Source organism: Tiliqua scincoides, chromosome 3 (genome assembly GCF_035046505.1).
Source record: "Tiliqua scincoides isolate rTilSci1 chromosome 3, rTilSci1.hap2, whole genome shotgun sequence".
Classification (NCBI taxonomy): Eukaryota; Metazoa; Chordata; class Lepidosauria; order Squamata; family Scincidae; genus Tiliqua; species Tiliqua scincoides.
The window spans coordinates 203,946,287-203,965,472 of record NC_089823.1 but is presented as its reverse complement, the minus strand read 5'-3'; the positions used below and the strand labels follow the sequence as shown (position 1 = coordinate 203,965,472).

The 19,186-nt window shown below is 42.9% G+C and overlaps 1 protein-coding gene and 1 pseudogene across 1 annotated transcript in view; both read right to left on the bottom strand.

Moving 5' to 3' along the window:
- Positions 1-3,335: 3,335 nt before the first annotated feature.
- On the bottom strand, positions 3,336-3,455 carry LOC136646788 (5S ribosomal RNA; annotated as a pseudogene).
- A 6,198-nt stretch (positions 3,456-9,653) lies between these two features.
- The window catches only part of PXYLP1 (2-phosphoxylose phosphatase 1), an 88,980-nt gene continuing 79,447 nt past the window's right edge, over positions 9,654-19,186 (bottom strand). Inside the window, exons 5-6 of the mRNA XM_066621043.1 lie at positions 13,483-13,622; positions 9,654-12,144 (exon numbers count right to left, since the gene is read on the bottom strand). Of these exons, the coding sequence (XP_066477140.1) occupies positions 11,213-12,144; positions 13,483-13,622 (1,072 nt within the window). The 3' untranslated portion in view covers positions 9,654-11,212. The remainder of the gene's footprint in view (positions 12,145-13,482; positions 13,623-19,186) is intronic.

Here is a 19,186-nt window from a genome sequence, read left to right as displayed (position 1 = left end):
AGCAACACTGGTCCAAAAGCAAGCTCCAAGCAGTGTGTGGGAAATATTTTCATTCCTGTTTTGAATCCTTTTTGACACCTACACAGAGCCAGGTTGGGTAGTGTCCATCTGCCTGGCCTCATGTTTCCACCATATCAATGCTCATGAGCTGTTGATAAGCAGAAGTAATATGTCCAGCAGTACTGCATGGCCAGTTCCATGCTCTAACCTGCCCTGTGTGGTTCTTTCTGCACTGCCTTCATGTAAATGCTGATCCACTTCAGTGACTAGAGGGATGGTTGACCTATCTCCCTATTCTGTCAACTTTCTCCTCTTGAAGAATGATGAGAGGTGATGACTGAGCTATTCGAGTTTGCATACTTGAATTTCTAGAACTCTGATACTGCATTAGGATGTACGAGCAACTTTTGGCTTTCTGATCAACTTTTGATGGCCCCATTTATATGCATTACTCTGCCCTGTGCATTTAAGCCCTCTGAGTGTGTTTATGTTTATTAGACGTTTCTTTTATATTGTGACACAATGTTAACAAACATTTTGGAAACTGAGGCAGCTCAAATGCCTGGGAATGTCTTATCTATACAGTTTTTGTTTTTTTTGAATGCTTAGGCCTGTGGCTCCCAAACTTTTTCGACTGGTGGCTCTCTTGATTTAGTGGGTCTTTGGCTGCAACTCCCTATTAGTCCTACAATCCTATACATCAGTGGCATTCAAACTGGGGCGTCATGACACCCCAGCCTGTGGGTCCTGGCCTCTGCCCCCTTCAGGGGTGGGGACAGCCAGGAGAGGGGGAAGGGGGGCTGCAGGGGCTTTGGTGCACTTGCCCAAGCCTCCTGCAGCCTCCTGGGGGTGTGGGGAGCCTTGCACGACCTTCAGCAGGGCTCCCCAGGTCAGGAAAAGTGAAAGCGGAGCGATCACGCCCTGCTCCGCAAAACTAGAAGTGGAGCACGATCGCTCTGCTTTCCCTTCTGATGGGGCTGCAGGGACTGGAGTGCACCCTCCAGTCCCTGCAGCAGCCATCCCTGTGTGCGGGGAGCCCTGTGCGAGTGCCTACAGGGCTCCCCAGGACAAGGAAAGGGAGAGTGGGGCGATCGCACTCCACTTCTGCTTTCGGGGAGGCAGAGCAGATTGCTCCACTCTCCCTTTCCCTGACCTGGGGCTCCCTGCAGGCGCTCGCGCAGGGCTCCCTGTACACAGGGATGGCTGCTGCAGGGACTGGTGAGTGCATCCCAGTCCTTGCAGCCCCCTGAGCTTCCCCTGCTGCCTCCCCCCTCCCGCCCCCGCAAAGACTTACTGTGGGTTTCAAACTCCCGGAGAGTTTGAAAACCACAGCTATACGTTGTATAGAGCAGTTTTTTGTAAGGATTCCAAGGCTCCCCTGGCTGGTTTCAGTGGCTCCCTGGGGAACCATGGCTCACAGCTGGAAACCACTAGCTTAGGGAAACAGGCTGAAGGTACAAGGAAAGTGTTGGACCCAGAGGTGCCTTGCATGAGTAGAAAGAGAGAGAACAATTTCCATTGACAGTACTCTCCCACTTCATCCCACACTATTTCCAAGCCTTCTTTGCTGCTATCAGTGCCACCAAGTACATTCTAATATAAGCTCTAACCCATGGTTGGTTGGACCCATCATGAATTTTCTGCCACAATTGTGCAAAGTGTCACATCCAGAGTCATGGACATTTCTTCATTCCAAAGGTTGACCAGAGCTTCCGATGCTCTGGTCCTACTGCTGGTCTTAACAGTAGGAAAATTCCCAAGAGGCATAAGGAATCTATGTGGATCCATAAAAGTCTTTGCAGGCAGACCATACAATTTGATCCCCCACCTCTGTAAAGATTAGAGCCTGTGGTTAACCTAAATTCTACCGGAAAATGATCCATCATTCCCAACAAGTGATCATAATTGCTGTCATCCAAAATCACTACACACTTGCCCAACAGTAAACACCAGGTCTAATGTGTGTCTTGCCACATGTGTTGGAGTGGAAACAAATTGAGAGGCCCATGGTTGCCATGGCAGCCATGAAAATCTGAGCTGTTCCCATTAGGGAGCCTCAGTGAGAACGTTGGAGTCCCCCTGAACGAAAAACCAGGGATACTCCAATGCCACACACCAAATCACCCCAAATAGCTCAGGCAGGGAGACAGAAGGTATACCAGCAGAATCCCAATTCTGTCTCACCCTTTCAGTATGTAGAAATTATTCGTATGGAGTTATTATCATGGTGCTACAATAGGTGAAACAGCAGGGCTGTACCAAAGGGCTAACAGCCTAAATTAAGGGGGAAAATAATGGAACTGGAAAGGTATGTGTATAGATTTATCCTGCTGCGATCTGGAGATTGCTAGTGCTTACATCATGCTCAAGAATACAACTATAAGTTATAATGCATGATCATTTATTTGGTCTTTAAATGACAATCTTAAAAAGCTTTTTAGCTAATAGTTGTAAGTCAAGCTCTGTCTTCAGAGTCCCAAAGATTTCTTATTTCTGTTAAAAGCACCCTAATTTCTTCTTATCCAAAAGAGACTTTAAACTACAATTACTTGCACAGTGATTGTTTTTATGGTGTATGTCCGCTAGAGGGCAGTCTAAGTCCTCCTTTCTCAGGAACAGTTCAGTCTCTTAAAAAAAGCAGCAGAAATATAAAACCAGATTGCCACAGTGTGGTGTTGTGGGTTTGCATTCTTGCAGAGGGTGGACACACATCCTAGAAAGTAATCTGAGTCAAAGAGGAGCCTGAGACTGAACTGAAAGAAACTGTTCCTTTGACAACACAGCACATGTTCCCCTACTTTCCATTCCACTTTCCAAAATCCCTGCTTGAAAATTGTGATGAAAGGAATTAACTGCTGGTATCAGTGAACTCTGATAACTGCATATCAAGGCAAAGCATGTGCAATTTTCCATTTTTTACACCCTGCATCTGAGTATACAGCTAGACACAAAACTCTTTTGGGATATAGTCTCATGTTATCCCACTGCTGTGTCCACAAAATCTGCTTTAATATGGCAGCACCATGAATGCGCTTAGCATGACATTACAACTATTATTATTGTTAAGATTTATATATTACTTTTCAACACAAATAGTTTAACAAAGTGGATTCCACAGTAAAATCAATGGTTCCCTACCCCCAAAAGGCTCACAATCTTAAAAAAAGAAAAGAAAAAAGAGTGACATTAGCAACAGCCACTGGAAAAGATGCCATGCTGGGGTAAAGAGGGACAGCTACTATCCCCCTACTAAATATAAGGGGACACTATTTCAAAAGGTGCCTCTTTGCTGTGGTTATGGTTGGCAACCTTCAGTCTTGAAAGACTATGGCATAAGCCTACAGCACCAGGTATTCCCATGAGGTCTCCCATCCAAGTACTAACCAGGCCTGACCCTGCTTAGCTTCCAAGATCAGATGAGATCGGGCATGTGCAGGGTAACAGTTGCTGTGGTTATGCCTCTATATTATCAATGCTGTAAGGCAGCCATCTCCAAACTGAAGACCACTGTGCAGCTGAGAAGCCCTCCGTGTCCCAGCCAGCACTTACAGTTCCTACGCTCTGCTGCTGCTCCTGGCACCTGATGTATATGATAGCGATCAGTACGCCAACACTGTCGATAACTGAATACAGGGGAGGGGGAGCAGGGGATGTAATAGGAGGTGATGACTATACTGTGACATTTCACCGGGATGGAAACGTGAGAGAACTTTTTGCCTAAAGTTGGAAGGTAGCCTGGAACACGATTGTGAAATGTGGTGCACTGTTCAAAACGCCACCTAACATGAATGGGGAAAGTGGCAAGATAAACCAAAACAATTGTTGCTTACTGTAAATCCCATTTTGTTTGAAGTTAAATGCAGCTTCCCGAGTATTAGAACAACCCCACTGGATCAGGCCATAGGCCCATCTAGTCCAGCTTCCTGTATTTCACAGTGGCCCACCAAATGCCCCAGGGAGCACACAAGACAACAAGAGACCTGCATCCTGGTGCCCTCCCTTCAAGGGTCGTTCCTTTGGTTCTCAGATTCCAGGAAATGTCTGAGAATTGGTGATCTAATCAAGCATGCTCTGTGTTGGGGGGCAGGGCAGATACAAAGACAAAGAAGCTACTCTGTAAACATCTAATTTCATATTAAATGTCTCTTTCTACATACTGTTGGTGACACTGGACTACACACCCATCCATTATTGTTGAGGATCTGCCCCCCCCCATGTCTCAGGGCAATGAGTTCTGTGTTGCACAATTGTTGTTTGTTATGTCTAACCATTTGTGACTGTAGCCATGGAGTGTGTGTGTGCTGCACCATCTTATGGGATTGCATTTGGACTTGTAGTTTAAATTAAAAAATGTTTTCTATGTTTAGCAGTGGAACAATGTAAGGCGGGGTAAATCCTGGGAGCATTGATTTCAACCTTTTTCATGTCACTGCACACTGACAAGGCATGAAAATTGACAAAGCACACTATGCTGGGTGGGGGGCTCCCAACCCCCAATGGCCTTACTAATTAATTACCCTCCACCAAACTCTGGTGGCACACGTGGAAACTATTGGTGGCGGACCACTGTGCCACATGACACTGCTTGAAAATTGCTGCTTCGGAAGGTCATTAAAATTACAACTAACTTTACAGCATCATTCACATACGTGCTGAAGCATTTTGGGTCTTGGCTGAATGACCACCTGCATTTTTCCATCCCAAAAATGCAATTTGTGTGTAGTTTGAAGCCTCCTTGCCAGAGGACTGGGTCACGGAAGAACCTGAACATCAAATCCTAATAGTATTGATAAGCAAGAAAGTTCATAATGAACATTCAACCAGCCCCTACAATTGTTACTTGTTGAATTAGCTCAACTTTATTTGTTCTTCACTTGTTCATCCAGCAGAGCAGGAAAGACAAATCAGTTAAAATTTTTGGAGCATTTGGCTTTAGATTTTCATGCAGAATGGTTTAAAAAAAAAATAATCAGTGCCACCTACAAAAATGCTCATGTTGTCACTTCAGCAATAGTTGCTCTGAATATTTTACAGAAAGGTGGGATTGAAAAATAAATACAGACACTTCCGAGACAATCATTACAAGGCAATACTTTATTTTTGTTTGTTACTTTGAAGCATGCCGGAGATGCACATTTGAGCACGTGTAGTTGGCGCTAGGTGCCATCTGGAGAGCAAGGGCCAGACCAGTAATGTTCACAGTACTGAGGGAGAGGTCACAGATTTACAGGCCAGAATGCTCACACTTTTCATTTAGCAATGTCATCATCCCCATCCTTAGTTGAACTATGAAGTTCCACGCTCCAAATTTGAACTGACACTTGTTTACTCCTTAGGTCCAAATGGAGTTTTCACGCATCCAACATTCAGGTAAAGACTTCCCACTGCAAATCTTGCTGGGACAGTATATTTGGTATCCTGTTACCAAAGCCACCTCCTGAGGACTCTCAAGTTGGGGGGAGGGAAGAGGAAACTTTTGTAAAACAAAGGAAATGTTTTACACTTCCAAAGATTTTCACCAGCCCTTGGATTAAGCTCAATCCAGGTACAAGCCAACATATTTACAATTAATTAATCAGGCTGAGTAGCCCTTATTCGGACTGCTTGGGTCAGGAAGGTGTCTGGATTTTGGAAAAATTGCATAAATATTACGAAAAATGCTTCCTCTTGCCCTTTTCTCTTTTACCCATTTGGGTGTCTGCTGGTCTCTTTGACATATTTCTTCGGTCATGTTGTGAGAATGGATGATGGCCGGATGATGACCGGATCCCAAAGGATCTCCTTATGGAGAACTCGTGCAAGGAAAGCGCCCTACAGGTAGACCACAGCTGCGATACAAGGACATCTGCAAGAGGGATCTGAAGGCCTTAGGAGTGGACCTCAACAAGTGAGAAAACCCTGGCCTCTGAGTGGCCCGCTTGGAGGCAGGCTGTGCAGCATGGCCTTTCCCAGTTTGAAGAGACACTTGGTCAACAGTCAGAGGCAAAGAGGCAAAGAAGGAAGGCCCATAGCCAGGGAGACAGACCAGGGACAGACTGCACTTGCTCCCAGTGTGGAAGGGATTGTCACTCCCGAATTGGCCTTTTCAGCCACACTAGATGCTGTTCCAGAACCACCATTCAGAGTGCGATACCATAGTCTTTCGAGACTGAAGGTTGCCATTAACACAGGATCCCTGCACAAGATTGTTTTTCTCCCATGGACACATATGACATGTGTTGTTAAAGGTACTACCAGTAACAAATTGCAGTGAATTTTCCTTGCATTTGCTGTTGTTCTTCTTTGTCCTTGAGAGCTCCCTGACCAGGGTGAACAGGATTTACACCAAGTGGACCACCTCTATGTGCACTGGGTAGTATAAAATTGCAGGCTTTACATTAGGGCAAATGTTCCATGACATTACCATGTGGCAACCTAGATTTATAGCTCGGGCCTGGATCTTTTGAGTAATTACATCTTCCTGGGGTAAGACCTGAAGCCACTTTCTGCAAAGTAGCCTCATCAGAGCCCCATTGAAATGTGTAACTACTTCTGGTCTTCAATTTATTTCATTACAACTGGTTTAGGCTGTAGATAAGAACATAAGAACATAAGAACAGCCCCACTGGATCAGGCCATAGGCCCATCTAGTCCAGCTTCCTGTATCTCACAGCGGCCCACCAAATGCCCCAGGGAGCACACCAGATAACAAGAGACCTCATCCTGGTGCCCTCCCTTGCATCTGGCATTCTGACATAGCTCATTTCTAAAATCAGGAGGTTGCGCATACACATCATGGCTTGTACCCCGTAATGGATTTTTCCTCCAGAAACTCGTCCAATCCCCTTTTAAAGGCGTCTAGGCTAGACGCCAGCACCACATCCTGTGGCAAGGAGTTCCACAGACCGACCACGCGCTGAGTAAAGAAATATTTTCTTTTGTCTGTCCTAACCCGCCCAACACTCAATTTTAGTGGATGTCCCCTGGTTCTGGTATTATGTGAGAGTGTAAAGAGCATCTCCCTATCCACTCTGTCCATCCCCTGCATAATTTTGTATGTCTCAATCATGTCCCCCCTCAAGCGTCTCTTTTCTAGGCTGAAGAGGCCCAAACGCCGTAGCCTTTCCTCATAAGGAAGGTGCCCCAGCCCCGTAATCATCTTAGTCGCTCTCTTTTGCACCTTTTCCATTTCCACTATGTCTTTTTTGAGATGCGGCGACCAGAACTGGACACAATACTCCAGGTGTGGCCTTACCATAGATTTGTACAACGGCATTATAATACTAACCGTTTTGTTCTCAATACCCTTCCTAATGATCCCAAGCATAGAATTGGCCTTCTTCACTGCCGCCGCACATTGGGTCGACACTTTCATCGACCTGTCCACCACCACCCCAAGATCTCTCTCCTGATCTGTCACAGACAGCTCAGAACCCATCAGCCTATATCTAAAGTTTTGATTTTTTGCCCCAATGTGCATGACTTTACACTTACCGACATTGAAGCGCATCTGCCATTTTGCTGCCCATTCTGCCAGTCTGGAGAGATCCTTCTGGAGCTCCTCACAATCACTTCTGGTCTTTACCACTCGGAAAAGTTTGGTGTCATCTGCAAACTTAGCCACTTCACTGCTCAACCCTGTCTCCAGGTCATTTATGAAGAGGTTGAAAAGCACCGGTCCCAGGACAGATCCTTGGGGCACACCGCTTTTCACCTCTCTCCATTGTGAAAATTGCCCATTGACACCCACTCTCTGCTTCCTGGCCTCCAACCAGTTCTCAATCCACGAGAGGACCTGTCCTCTAATTCCCTGACTGTGGAGTTTTTTCAGTAGCCTTTGGTGAGGGACCGTGTCAAACGCCTTCTGAAAGTCCAGATATATAATGTCCACGGGTTCTCCCGCATCCACATGCCTGTTGACCTTTTCAAAGAATTCTATAAGGTTTGTGAGGCAAGACTTACCCTTACAGAAGCCATGCTGACTCTCCCTCAGCAAGGCCTGTTCGTCTATGTGTTTTGAGATCCTATCTTTGATGAGGCATTCCACCATCTTACCCGGTATAGATGTTAGGCTGACCGGCCTATAGTTTCCCGGGTCCCCCCTCTTTCCCTTTTTAAAAATAGGCGTGACATTTGCTATCCTCCAATCTTCTGGTACCGTGGCCGTTTTGAGGGACAAGTTGCATACCTTAGTCAAGAGATCTGCAACTTCATTCTTCAATTCCTTAATAACCCTTGGGTGTATGCCATCAGGGCCCGGTGACTTATTGATCTTTAATTTATCAATGAGATCTGAAACATCTTCTCTTTTAACCTCTATCTGACTTAACTCCTCGGTCAGGAGGGGCCGTTTGGGCAGCGGTATCTGCCCGAGGTCTTCTGCCGTGAAGACAGATGCAAAGAACTCATTTAATTTCTCTGCCATCTCTAAGTCTCCTTTTATCTCCCCTTTCCCTCCCTCACCATCCAGAGGGCCAACCGCTTCTCTGGCGGGTTTCCTGCTTCTAACATATTTGAAGAAGCTTTTATTATTCCCCTTAATGTTGCTGGCCATGCGTTCCTCATAGTCTCGCTTGGCCTCCCCTATCACCTTCTTACATTTCTTTTGCCACAGTTTATGTTCCTTTTTATTCTCTTCATTAGGGCAAGACTTCCATTTACGGAAGGAAGCTTCCTTGCCCTTCACAGCCTCTCTAACTTGGCTGGTTAGCCATGCGGGCACTCTCCTGGATTTAGTGGAACCCTTCTTTCTTTGCGGTATACACCTCTGCTGGGCCTCTATTACTGTTGTTTTAAGCAGCCTCCATGCACTCTGGAGAGACTGGACTCTTTTTACCCTCCCTTTCAACCTCCTTCTAACCAGCCTCCTCATTTGAGGGAAGTCCGCCCGTCGGAAGTCAAGGGTTTTTGTTAGAGATTTGCCTGGTATTCTTCCCCCAACGTGCACGTCAAAACGGATCGCAGCATGATCACTGTTCCCCAATGGCTCAGTAACGTTTACATCTCTAACCAGGTCCTGCGTACCGCACAAAATTAAATCCAGAGTCACCTGTCCTCTGGTGGGCTCCGTGACTAGCTGATCTAAGCCACAGTCATTTAGCACGTCAAGAAATCCGGTTTCCTTATCGTGACCAGAACACAAATTGACCCAGTCAATATGAGGATAATTGAAGTCCCCCATGATTACAACCCTGTCCTTCCTTGTCACCTCCCTGATCTGTTTCCTCATTTCAAGGTCCCCATCAGATTTCTGGTCTGGAGGACGATAGCACACCCCCAGTATTACATCGCTGCACAAGCCTGGTAATTTAACCCACAGAGATTCTACGGTGGAGTCGGACCCACCTTCAATCTCTACTTTGCTGGATTCTATCCCTTCCTTAACATAAAGGGCCACCCCACCTCCAACACGCCCCTGCCTGTCCCTCCTGTAGAGTATGATTTGTATGATAAAACCACCCAAGTGCTTAATATGCCTACAATGCATCCAATATCCTCACTGAAATAGCGATTAAGCTACAACGACAACAACTGTTACAGCAAAAAGTGTGTAAAAATCCAATTTTATGAGCCCCATTTTAAAATGCCACACACACATGAAGACAAATGGTTATGAACAACCACTACTGAGAATTCTTCAAAACTTTATTTATAGAAACATTCAAATGACCATTTTTAAAAGATATGCCAATGGAGTTTGAACCACAAAGTAAAATTACAGCTCCTTTGAATTGCTAGCACCATTTCAATACAAATTACACATTAAATTATGGTTTCTGAGCACGTTAAAAAGTTTAGCATTATAAAATTGAGCATTCCAGTAATAACAAAATGCTTTTCAAACTCTCTAAAAGTCCCATATGAGGAAAACATTTAAAAATGGAGTTAACATGCATTGTTTATCAGGTAAAATGATTTGTAAGACAATTTTTTCATAAACTGATTTGCCATGATTAAAGGAGAAGCCATTTGAAAATGACTTTTGACATCCTTTTACAAAGAAGGTAAAAAACATTTAGTACTCTATCGTACACTCACCGTACAGTAAAAAGCAAGACGGGGCTTATAAAATGTCTTTCTAGTCTATAAAAGTACTAAATTAAGCATTAAGTCAAGTTCTCTTTTGGCCACATGCAGCCATTACAACAAACTGCTAAACACACTGCTTTTTAATCACTGCACAGTTGATCTGAACACACAAGTAAAACAAAGATCCTAAAAGCATCATAATAAAAGTCTGATTTAAAAGTTTTCCACTTTCCCATCTAACTAAGTTTACTACTGAATCCTTTTTCTAACATCTGGCACAAAAAAAACTTATCTGTGTTCAAAAGGACACATAAAGTGCTAAAAGTGCAAAGAATTTTTTTCAACGTACCCTTAAGGGTTGCTTTGTCTGGGATAAGGTGATTGGTTTTGTGCCAAAAACTCTTTCTGCGTGCTGCAGGATCTACAATGGGGTATGTGTACAATATTTTGTAAATGGCTTCCTACGACTGCTAGTCTTTCCTTGTCATATCTTATACATCTGACAATGTTGATGCCTCCCCAGAAGTCTCTGCAAACAGCTGTGGAGATTTTCCACCTGTCCCAACCAATCCACCTAAGAAGCCATTTGTTAACATTACAGGTGCCTCCCCAGAGTCCGTTTCCAGCAGAAATTGCACCACCTACACCATGCAGGAAGCAGCTGGTGTATTTATAGTAGCTGAATGTCATGTGTTCCAGAGCCAAGTATGTAAGAAGCATCTGCAAGCATGCACCACCCAAAAAAGTTTGCTTATAATTTTCCCTCAAAGAAAAAGAATTTCCACATTAGCAGTGTTTTATCTAGAACGTTAAGAAAATATCTGTGGAATGAAGAAATACGTTCTATTATTACAAGTATTGGAACAGTTTTCATTTGTTTTACTGTGTACACATTCAGAATGTACGCATTCAGTTCTTCAAGCCATACCCATTTTACAGCAGCTAAGAAACAAAATCAAGGTGAGCATAAAGAAAGTAGATCTTGTGCTCCTATCAACGGCAGACATTACAAATACAACATTTTGACACTTTAAACCAAACAAGAATGAGTTCTGGCAGAAAAAAACAAAAAAACCAGAAATAGCCAAAGAATTTCAAGCTGTATTCATCTGCAGTTAGGCACAGAAGGGTTTGACAGTGTCCAATTTCCTTAGAGACAGACTTTTTTGACACTTCAGAATGTAACATTTCATTTCACCCTTGTTTAGAATGGTCTCCTGTGGCATGCATCGTAATAATTGGTGCCATTAAAAGGTGAAAACATGTCCTGCTTAACAAAACGCACAAATTTCTCTAAAGGGCACATTGGTTTGCTGTAACGTTTGTTATGATCCCGACAGAAGGAAGTCTGGAATGTGACATCAATGCCGTTATAAAGGATGCGGACAAAGTGGTCTTTATTCTTCTTCCCATCTTTCCACAGCTCGAAGACAAGCCTGGCTGCAAATCTTGGAAACCTGGCCTCAGTAATGCCCAAGGCCCGAAGGACAGGCGATAAGGTGACATCATGTGCAGAGTAAAGGGCAAACAGCTCTTCCCTCTTGCCTTCTGCAATGCGCTGCATGCGGTTAACCGTCTCGTTCAGGAGAGGATGAGTGGCTAGTAGCGCATACAAGTAGTAGTATTTCTTCTCCTGCCTCTCTTTTTCATCTTCAAGTTGATGCGTCTTGATTACTTTAAAGTGCTCTATGTCAATGCAGCCGTTCTTAGTACATGGGAAACTGACATTATGACAAAAGTGGCACAGCATGGAATCTATAGGGTTAGAAGCCCTTAACTGTCTGGTCGGTATACCAACTATCCTTGCCATATCTTCATATGTTTTCTCCAGGTGTACGTTCTTCACTCGTAGGCTATACTGACGACGCTGCTCCTCCTCAAGGAAATGGTTTCTTACGGGACAATCACAATTTCCAGAACAAAAAATGGTGCTCCACTGGAGCCTAAAGTTAATTTTCTTCCAATCAAAATCTGGCAGGAAGGAAAAGAGTAATGCCAGCCCGCTCTGCAGTGTCCTGCTCTTTCCAGTTGTCTCCAAATGGAGGTGTTTTGCTGTCCAGTCACTTGGTATTAAATTATGCTTCTTTATATAAATATCTCGGAGTAGTTGTCCATTTCGCAAGTGCTGCACAATTCCTTTAAGAAAAAGAAGTGGGGGGGGGGAGAAGAGGGGAAGAATTATACAGTAACAGTACTGAATAAGGTGCTACCCTACGCCGATTGCTATTTGCTAGTACTTATTTAATTCTGGTTCAGGACAGCTAGCTGTGAACAATCAATTTCAGTTATGTGCCGGTATATCTAGGACAGGCACAAGAAGGGACATGTTACTAAATATATATTAACAAACCCTAAATTAGCTCTCCATACTTCTCAGAAAGAGCAGCATGAAGCAGCTGGTTCAATAACTTCTTTATGATAAACAGCTTATGCACCAAAAGTACTTTAAGAGGTATAAATTGGGAAAATCAATTTGATATACTATGACAGGGGTGTCAAACTCAGACAGAGGGCTGAATAGCTTTCATGATGCCTGCTGAGGGCCGAAGGTGATGTCATTGCACAGGAAGTGATGTCACTAAACACGTCAAAACCAGAAATACTCTGTCCTCATGTAGGAACTCATTAGCTGCTAATGACAGGAGAGATAATAACATATCTTTATCATATTTCAAGATATGGGAGAATCCAATTATCATGTGGGCCACCTTTTCAGCAGTGTCACCTCAGCATTGCTTAGCAGCTGAGAGCCTGAGGGCCAGATAAAAAGCTTCTGCGGGCTGCATCCGGCCCCCGGGCCTTATGTTTGATACCCCTATGAAAAAGCTATACAATAGGCTTGTTTTGTCGTCGTCATCTCCCCAGACTTGAAGGGTTTTCAGAGATGACCACTCAATTCATTTTCTCAGTAACAATTCTGTTAATACTATGTCGACCAAAGAGGTAATGGCACAGAAAACTACATTAAAATTTTAGTTCGGCACTTTGTGTTCAGAATACCAACAACTTTCCAATCAAGGCTAGAACTACATATTATGCAACAGATCTTCTGTGATCTTGGAATGTTTTTGTTTTTACGTTAAATGCAGCTATGCTGGAAGGAGGGGCTAAAACTGACATCATAAGTTGCAGTATTATAAGCCTATTATTAATTCTAAAGTATCTTCTTTGGAAAGACTGCGTTAAAGCTCTCAGTATAACAGACAGGGTGGGGGAAAGTGACAAGCGAACTTTTTAAAGATGGCAGTTGCATCCGATTGAAAGGACTGTGCAGGAGAGAAGACAAATAGCCATTTATAGATGGCTATATAGCCATTTATACTACTACTATCAGAATTATAGTCTCCTTTGGATAATCATTTATGAACACTAAGCAAGCACCTAAGGGGTTCCAATTAAAAGAGAGCCCAAAGAGACCCTGTGGCATACCGATTTTTTGCTGGAGGTGGAACTAAAACAGCTGCACATACACACCTGTCTGTGTGAGCTCTCCCATTTCACAAAGTGAATGACTGGGGTAACGAGGCATGCTGCTCAGAGGGCCATCCACTTGCGCTTCAGATCCTTTAGACATATGGCTCATAAAAGCTTCAAGCAGAGGGTGGGAAGGCTTTCTGAAGAGATAAACCAAACACAAAACACACCTCTAAGTGCATGAAAAAAAAACTGGAAAGATTAAAGTGCTCTAATTATGTCAGTTCATGTAATGTCATGATGGAGGCATACCTCCCACTGGGGGAAAAATATGCTCTTAAAGGAAATGAAATATGCAGCCATGCAGATGGCCGCTGATGCTGGGAATACAAGGTGGTGTTTCAGGAAGGAGGGAGACATAGGAGAACTGAGCGCATAGAAGAGAACCCAAAGAAGCTGTAACAATAATCCAGGTAGCAACCTCTTCAGTTATTTTGATGGCAACGCATATGGGTCTTCTATGCAATCTCTACAACCACAAATTTACTGCAGGGCACAGAAAAATGTCAGCCCTACAGTGGGTTTTTTTTCCCTGCCCAACCAACATGGGTTCAAGAGCCTTACTCTGTGTTTTATCTTGTAAAGCAGAAGTTGAAAGCTATTACGTACTGCCACACATTGCAGTTTATACTCTTTCCAGAATAGCAGTTGCGTTAGTCTTGTGCCACCTTAAAGACTGATGGCCAATCTTATCATGGATTGCTTCAGTGTATGGAGGGCTTCAGAACAGCGGGACACAGCTTTGCTGTTGTAAAACCCCTGCTAACTGGGTAAGAGGCACTCTTTCAAGTGGGTGCTCTTCTTTTTAGCAGGGGGAGAGTAACTGGCCCACCTCACCCCAGCAGTGTCTGTTCTAGTGGCTGCCTGCTGGTGTTCTTTTGCATCTTTTTAGATTGTGAGCCCTTTTGGGACAGGGAGCCATTAGTTATTTGATTTTTTTCTCTGTAAACTGCTTTGTGAACTTTAGTTGAAATGCGGTATATAAATACTGTTGTTATGTTATTGTTAAAATGGCCTCCAATGGCTGCTCCAGGCAGCAAAACTGGAGGCCCATCGCCAAACCTACAAAGGTCGGCACATAATAAGGTTCAATAACTATATCAATCACTAAAACCAATTAAGTATGGTAAATATTTCAGTGTAATGTGCTCTTAAATGACAGAAATTGTTATTTGCCATATTATTAATATTTATATATCACTTATCAACAAAAAAGTAATTCACATTAGAACAAATTCTAGTTTTCAAAACTTTCTCCGGGGGTAATAAATGCCAGCTCTCATTCATGAGGAGGCAAGAGAGTGAATTCATACTTTTGTCACAGAAAGTTGACATGTTTAAACAAACTCAAGGTGACTTTACCATTTCAAAAATTAACATAAGAGCCAGACCTAAAAGGCACATAAAACCCATTAAAAAGTGGTGAATTGCTAGTTCTATATGACCTCTCTCATTTCATGTTGCAAATTAGTAGTCCCCATGCATCAGTGTGCTGCCTAGTCAATTCTTCACTGTGAGTGGCAAAGCTGTCGGATGATGGCTTGTGTCTTTAGAACAAGTCCTACATTGCCCAATCTGACAAATGTCTTGAGAGCTATGGCGTTTGTCATGAAAGGCAAAGTAAGGAACACGCAAAGAAATTTCAGCAAGGTACTAGGAGCGTAAAGAGGGGAGGAGAGGGCCATAGCTCAGTGTGAGAGAACTGATGCAGAAGGATCCATGTTCAAACACCAACAATCTTCAGATAGGGCAGGGAAAGATCTCTGCCTGAAAACCTGGAGAGCCACCGCCAATCAAAGAAGACCCAGTGAGATGGTCCAAGGATCTGTCTCTGTATAAAGGCTGCTTCATATGAACATTTTCTTAAAACACTGCTAATGTGTCTATGCACAATTTTGGCACAATTTTACTATTCATATTTGAAGTAGCAAAAATGGCATTACTTTTGATGTATTACTTACTATTTTGTTATGCATCCCAGCTCTGGGCAATCAAGACATACTATCAACCATTAAATGAATTTAAAATGTTGTATATCCAGACACCACTTAAGGACAGGATATTCATTTGAAGACAGTGGCTGCCATCCAGAGGTTTGCAAGAAAAGTCTAGAGTGAAAAGATCCATACCCAGTTGGATGCTTGTTTTCATTTTCACTCCAACAGCCCCCTACCAAACTGCGAACCACACTTGAAAACAGGGAAGGGGGGAGTGAGAGAAGAAGGTTAGACCTGCCTTTGGACAAACCAGATGATGTCAGCTTACTGGAGTGAAAATTAAAGCAAAATACTCAGCGGTACTATGTGGAGCTAGTTGGTCATAGCCTGTTTCCATTAAACCATTTGCCCTTCTGTGTGGCTTTCCCTTTGTTAATGGAAGTTGTGTTCTTACCACTGCACCCTGGATACCTTGGTGATCATGCTAAGTGTAAATGGCACTTCACAGAATATAAAACAGGTGACTACTCCCCACTGAAATGATTATAAACACTCACAGAAGCAATTACTGGAAGCAAGGAGTTCTCGTTCTTCACATTTCCAATACGACAGAAAAACACTGACAACTTCTGTAATGCTAAGGTATATAATTACTCTTAACAGTAACTAGATTTAATGATACTTTCATCCAAAGGTCACTCTCCATAAGCAAAAGGCACTTGTGCCCATGAATGGGTGAGTTGCTGATTCTGTCCTCTGTCTACAACCGTCTATGTCCTCTTGAAATTGGTCTCAAAAGCTTGAAGGACCTTACAAAACAGTTTCATGGGGAGGGGGGACACCTGGGAGGAAACAGAGTTTGTGTCTCCTCTTACCCAAAGAGAAGTGTCTTACCAAGCAGAAGTGTCTTCTGCTCATGTAGTGGAATATTTAGATCTGAATAACTGTTATAAATTTCCAAAATGACTAACATTTATTGATTACCCCACTTTTCTTCAAGTAACTCAATGCAGTGTCCATGAGGTTTCCAGATAGACTTCTATCCAAACACTGACCTCACCTGGACCTACTTAGTTTCAACAAGATGGGTGCATCACATCCATCTGGCTGGATCCAGAGAGCCCAACTGGGTACGTGCCAGTGATCAGCATTTCCCAAAGGACCCTGGCTTTACTGTCATGCCACGCTCACTGACCACTGTGGGAGCTTGTAGGAATCTCAGTTTGGTTCAGAAAAATCTAGTCACAGGTGACTCATACATAGAGCTAAGAAAATCTAGCCCACTGCAACCCCTTCCTAAGGACAAGACCAGCTACAGGCAAAGTTAACTGACAGGTGTAGCTACAAGGCTGCAGTCTTTCACATCCCAAAAAGAAACACGTTACATTTTAAACAAAAAGATTCAAGGAAAACAGCACTACTAAAACAAGGGCATGTTATTTTGCACATATTATTCTCTGCGCACAGCAAATACACTATCAAGGCACGTTTACAACAAAGATCTTGGTTAAAGAATCAGGCTTCCCTTGAGAATCAGAGTCTGGTGTCCAGACTGACTGCAAGAGACAAGCAAGCAGTCAGCATGTCAATTCAAGCTCAGAAATCAATTTCCCAACTCTGAAGGCGCTTAACACCCAAGGCCTCTTGACTTGGAAACTGAAATAGTTTTCAGATCTCTCTTGACTTAAAACTACATAATCCCTGGAAAGTCTCTCTCAACGCCAAACTGTTAAAACTTCTGTTTTGATTTTCCTCAGCCACTCTATGATTACCGACAATGGAGTTCCCAAAAAGCAGAGATTAATATGAAATATATTCCTAGCCTCTGAGAATCTCTGGATTGAATGGTGGGGTAACAAATATTTACATAAATAAGTTATTAGTGCAATTGTTTGAGCCAATGGTGGTGGTGGGGGAAGCAAGATTTCCAGACAGATCCAAGGAGTACCAGGTCTGAGATATGATCAATTACCTCTGGACATCAAAGACCCAACACTCAATGCAAATGACTTTGGTTCAATTTAAACAGGATTTTCAGACTAACCAGAAAACAGATTTAGTATTCTAATAAGATTAATGGTTTATATTCCAAGAGATGAGTTGATGAAATTAAAAAAAAAAAAAAATGTAACATAGGGCACATATTTCTGACTTTTGAAACTCCTTGTACAGTCACATAAAGAATATAATGTCTGACCCAGTAGACCCAATAATACAGGTCTACTTCCCAGTGCATCGGTGCAGTGTTCCATTTTTTTTTTTAAACAACTCAACCCTGCTGACTGGGACAAAAGGGCACTTTTTAAAGCAGTGCCCTCTCCCCATCTAGCACCGCGATTTTCAACTTTTTTAATCTCGTGGCATACTGACAAGGTATTAAAATTGTCAAGGCACACCATCAGTTTTTTGACAATTGATAAGACACACTGCACTGACAGCAGGGGCTTGTATCCCCCAGTGGCCCTACTAACAAATGATCCTCCCCAAACTCCTGCAGCACACCTGCAGACCATCCGTGGCACATCAGTGTGCCACAGCACAGTGATAGAAAATGGCTGATCTAGCAGATGGAGAGAAACTGTCCATCCCAGCATGGCATCTTTCCAGTGGCTATTGCTGACATCTCTTCTGCATTTTTATTTTTTAGATTTGTGAGCACTTTGGGGTCAGGGAACCACTTAACAATTTATTTTCTGAACTACTTTTTGCTGAAAAAGCAGAATACAAATATTAATTAAGTAAACTGCTCCAAGTTCTTTTATTTGTTAACATGCAATGTCATCTCTCTCCCCCCTGCCCCCCCCCACACTTCTATATAACATCTTTCTTCTAAGTGGATGTGGCTTCTTCTCTTCTTTTTAACCTTCAAAACAACCCTATGGAGGTAGATTAGGCTGAGAGATACTGACAAGCACAAAGTCACCCAGTAAGCTTCATGGCTGAACAGGGATTTGAGCAAAGGTCTTCCTAGGCCAAATCCAACACTATGCTGACTACTACATCACACTGGATTTTCTGTACAGTTTGCTCAACACAGCTCCTTTGCATTTCAAACAAATTTTGTGTTTGCGCTGGCAGTGCTCAGTACTAAGATCTTGGTTTTCATTTTGCTGCTTGTTAATTCATCTATGCAGCTCCAAGTCTTTAAAAAATGTACATGCTTTTGATGTTACATTTTTTTTTATTTTATTACAAAATTCAAAGAAACAAATCATTACATTAACATCCAGACTGGTACATTTGTTACTAAAAAAAATATGCACCGTATTTTTATTTCATTTGCATTAGGCAATGCAATTCTTATAGCTTCCACAGTGGAATTCCACATCAGTCAATGAATGTCATAGCTTCAGAAAAGCCGTATCTTTTTAAATGGTGCTATGGTGAAACTTGAAAACATGCACAACAGCAGGTTTGCTACTTTGTCCCTGATTTCAGCCACAAGAGGGTGGTATGCTACCATCTCCATATCAACATACATGTACTAGTCCTCAGAAACAGAGACCATTCACTATCCGACTGTATAAAGGAATCTGCTGAAATAGAAAGATTTCCAGAAAGAAATCCTTTAGAATTTCAATTATGAAAACTAAAAAAAGTAAAAAAGTCATAACTAGTGGTTCGATATGCATACCGGATCTGGAAGGAAAAACTGAAACACACAACACGGCTCATGAATAGGCTTAAATATCATAAGCAGCACTACAACATTGGTGGTGTGGCTGAGATCATGCTATAATTGGAGCCACACTGTTTCACTATATACA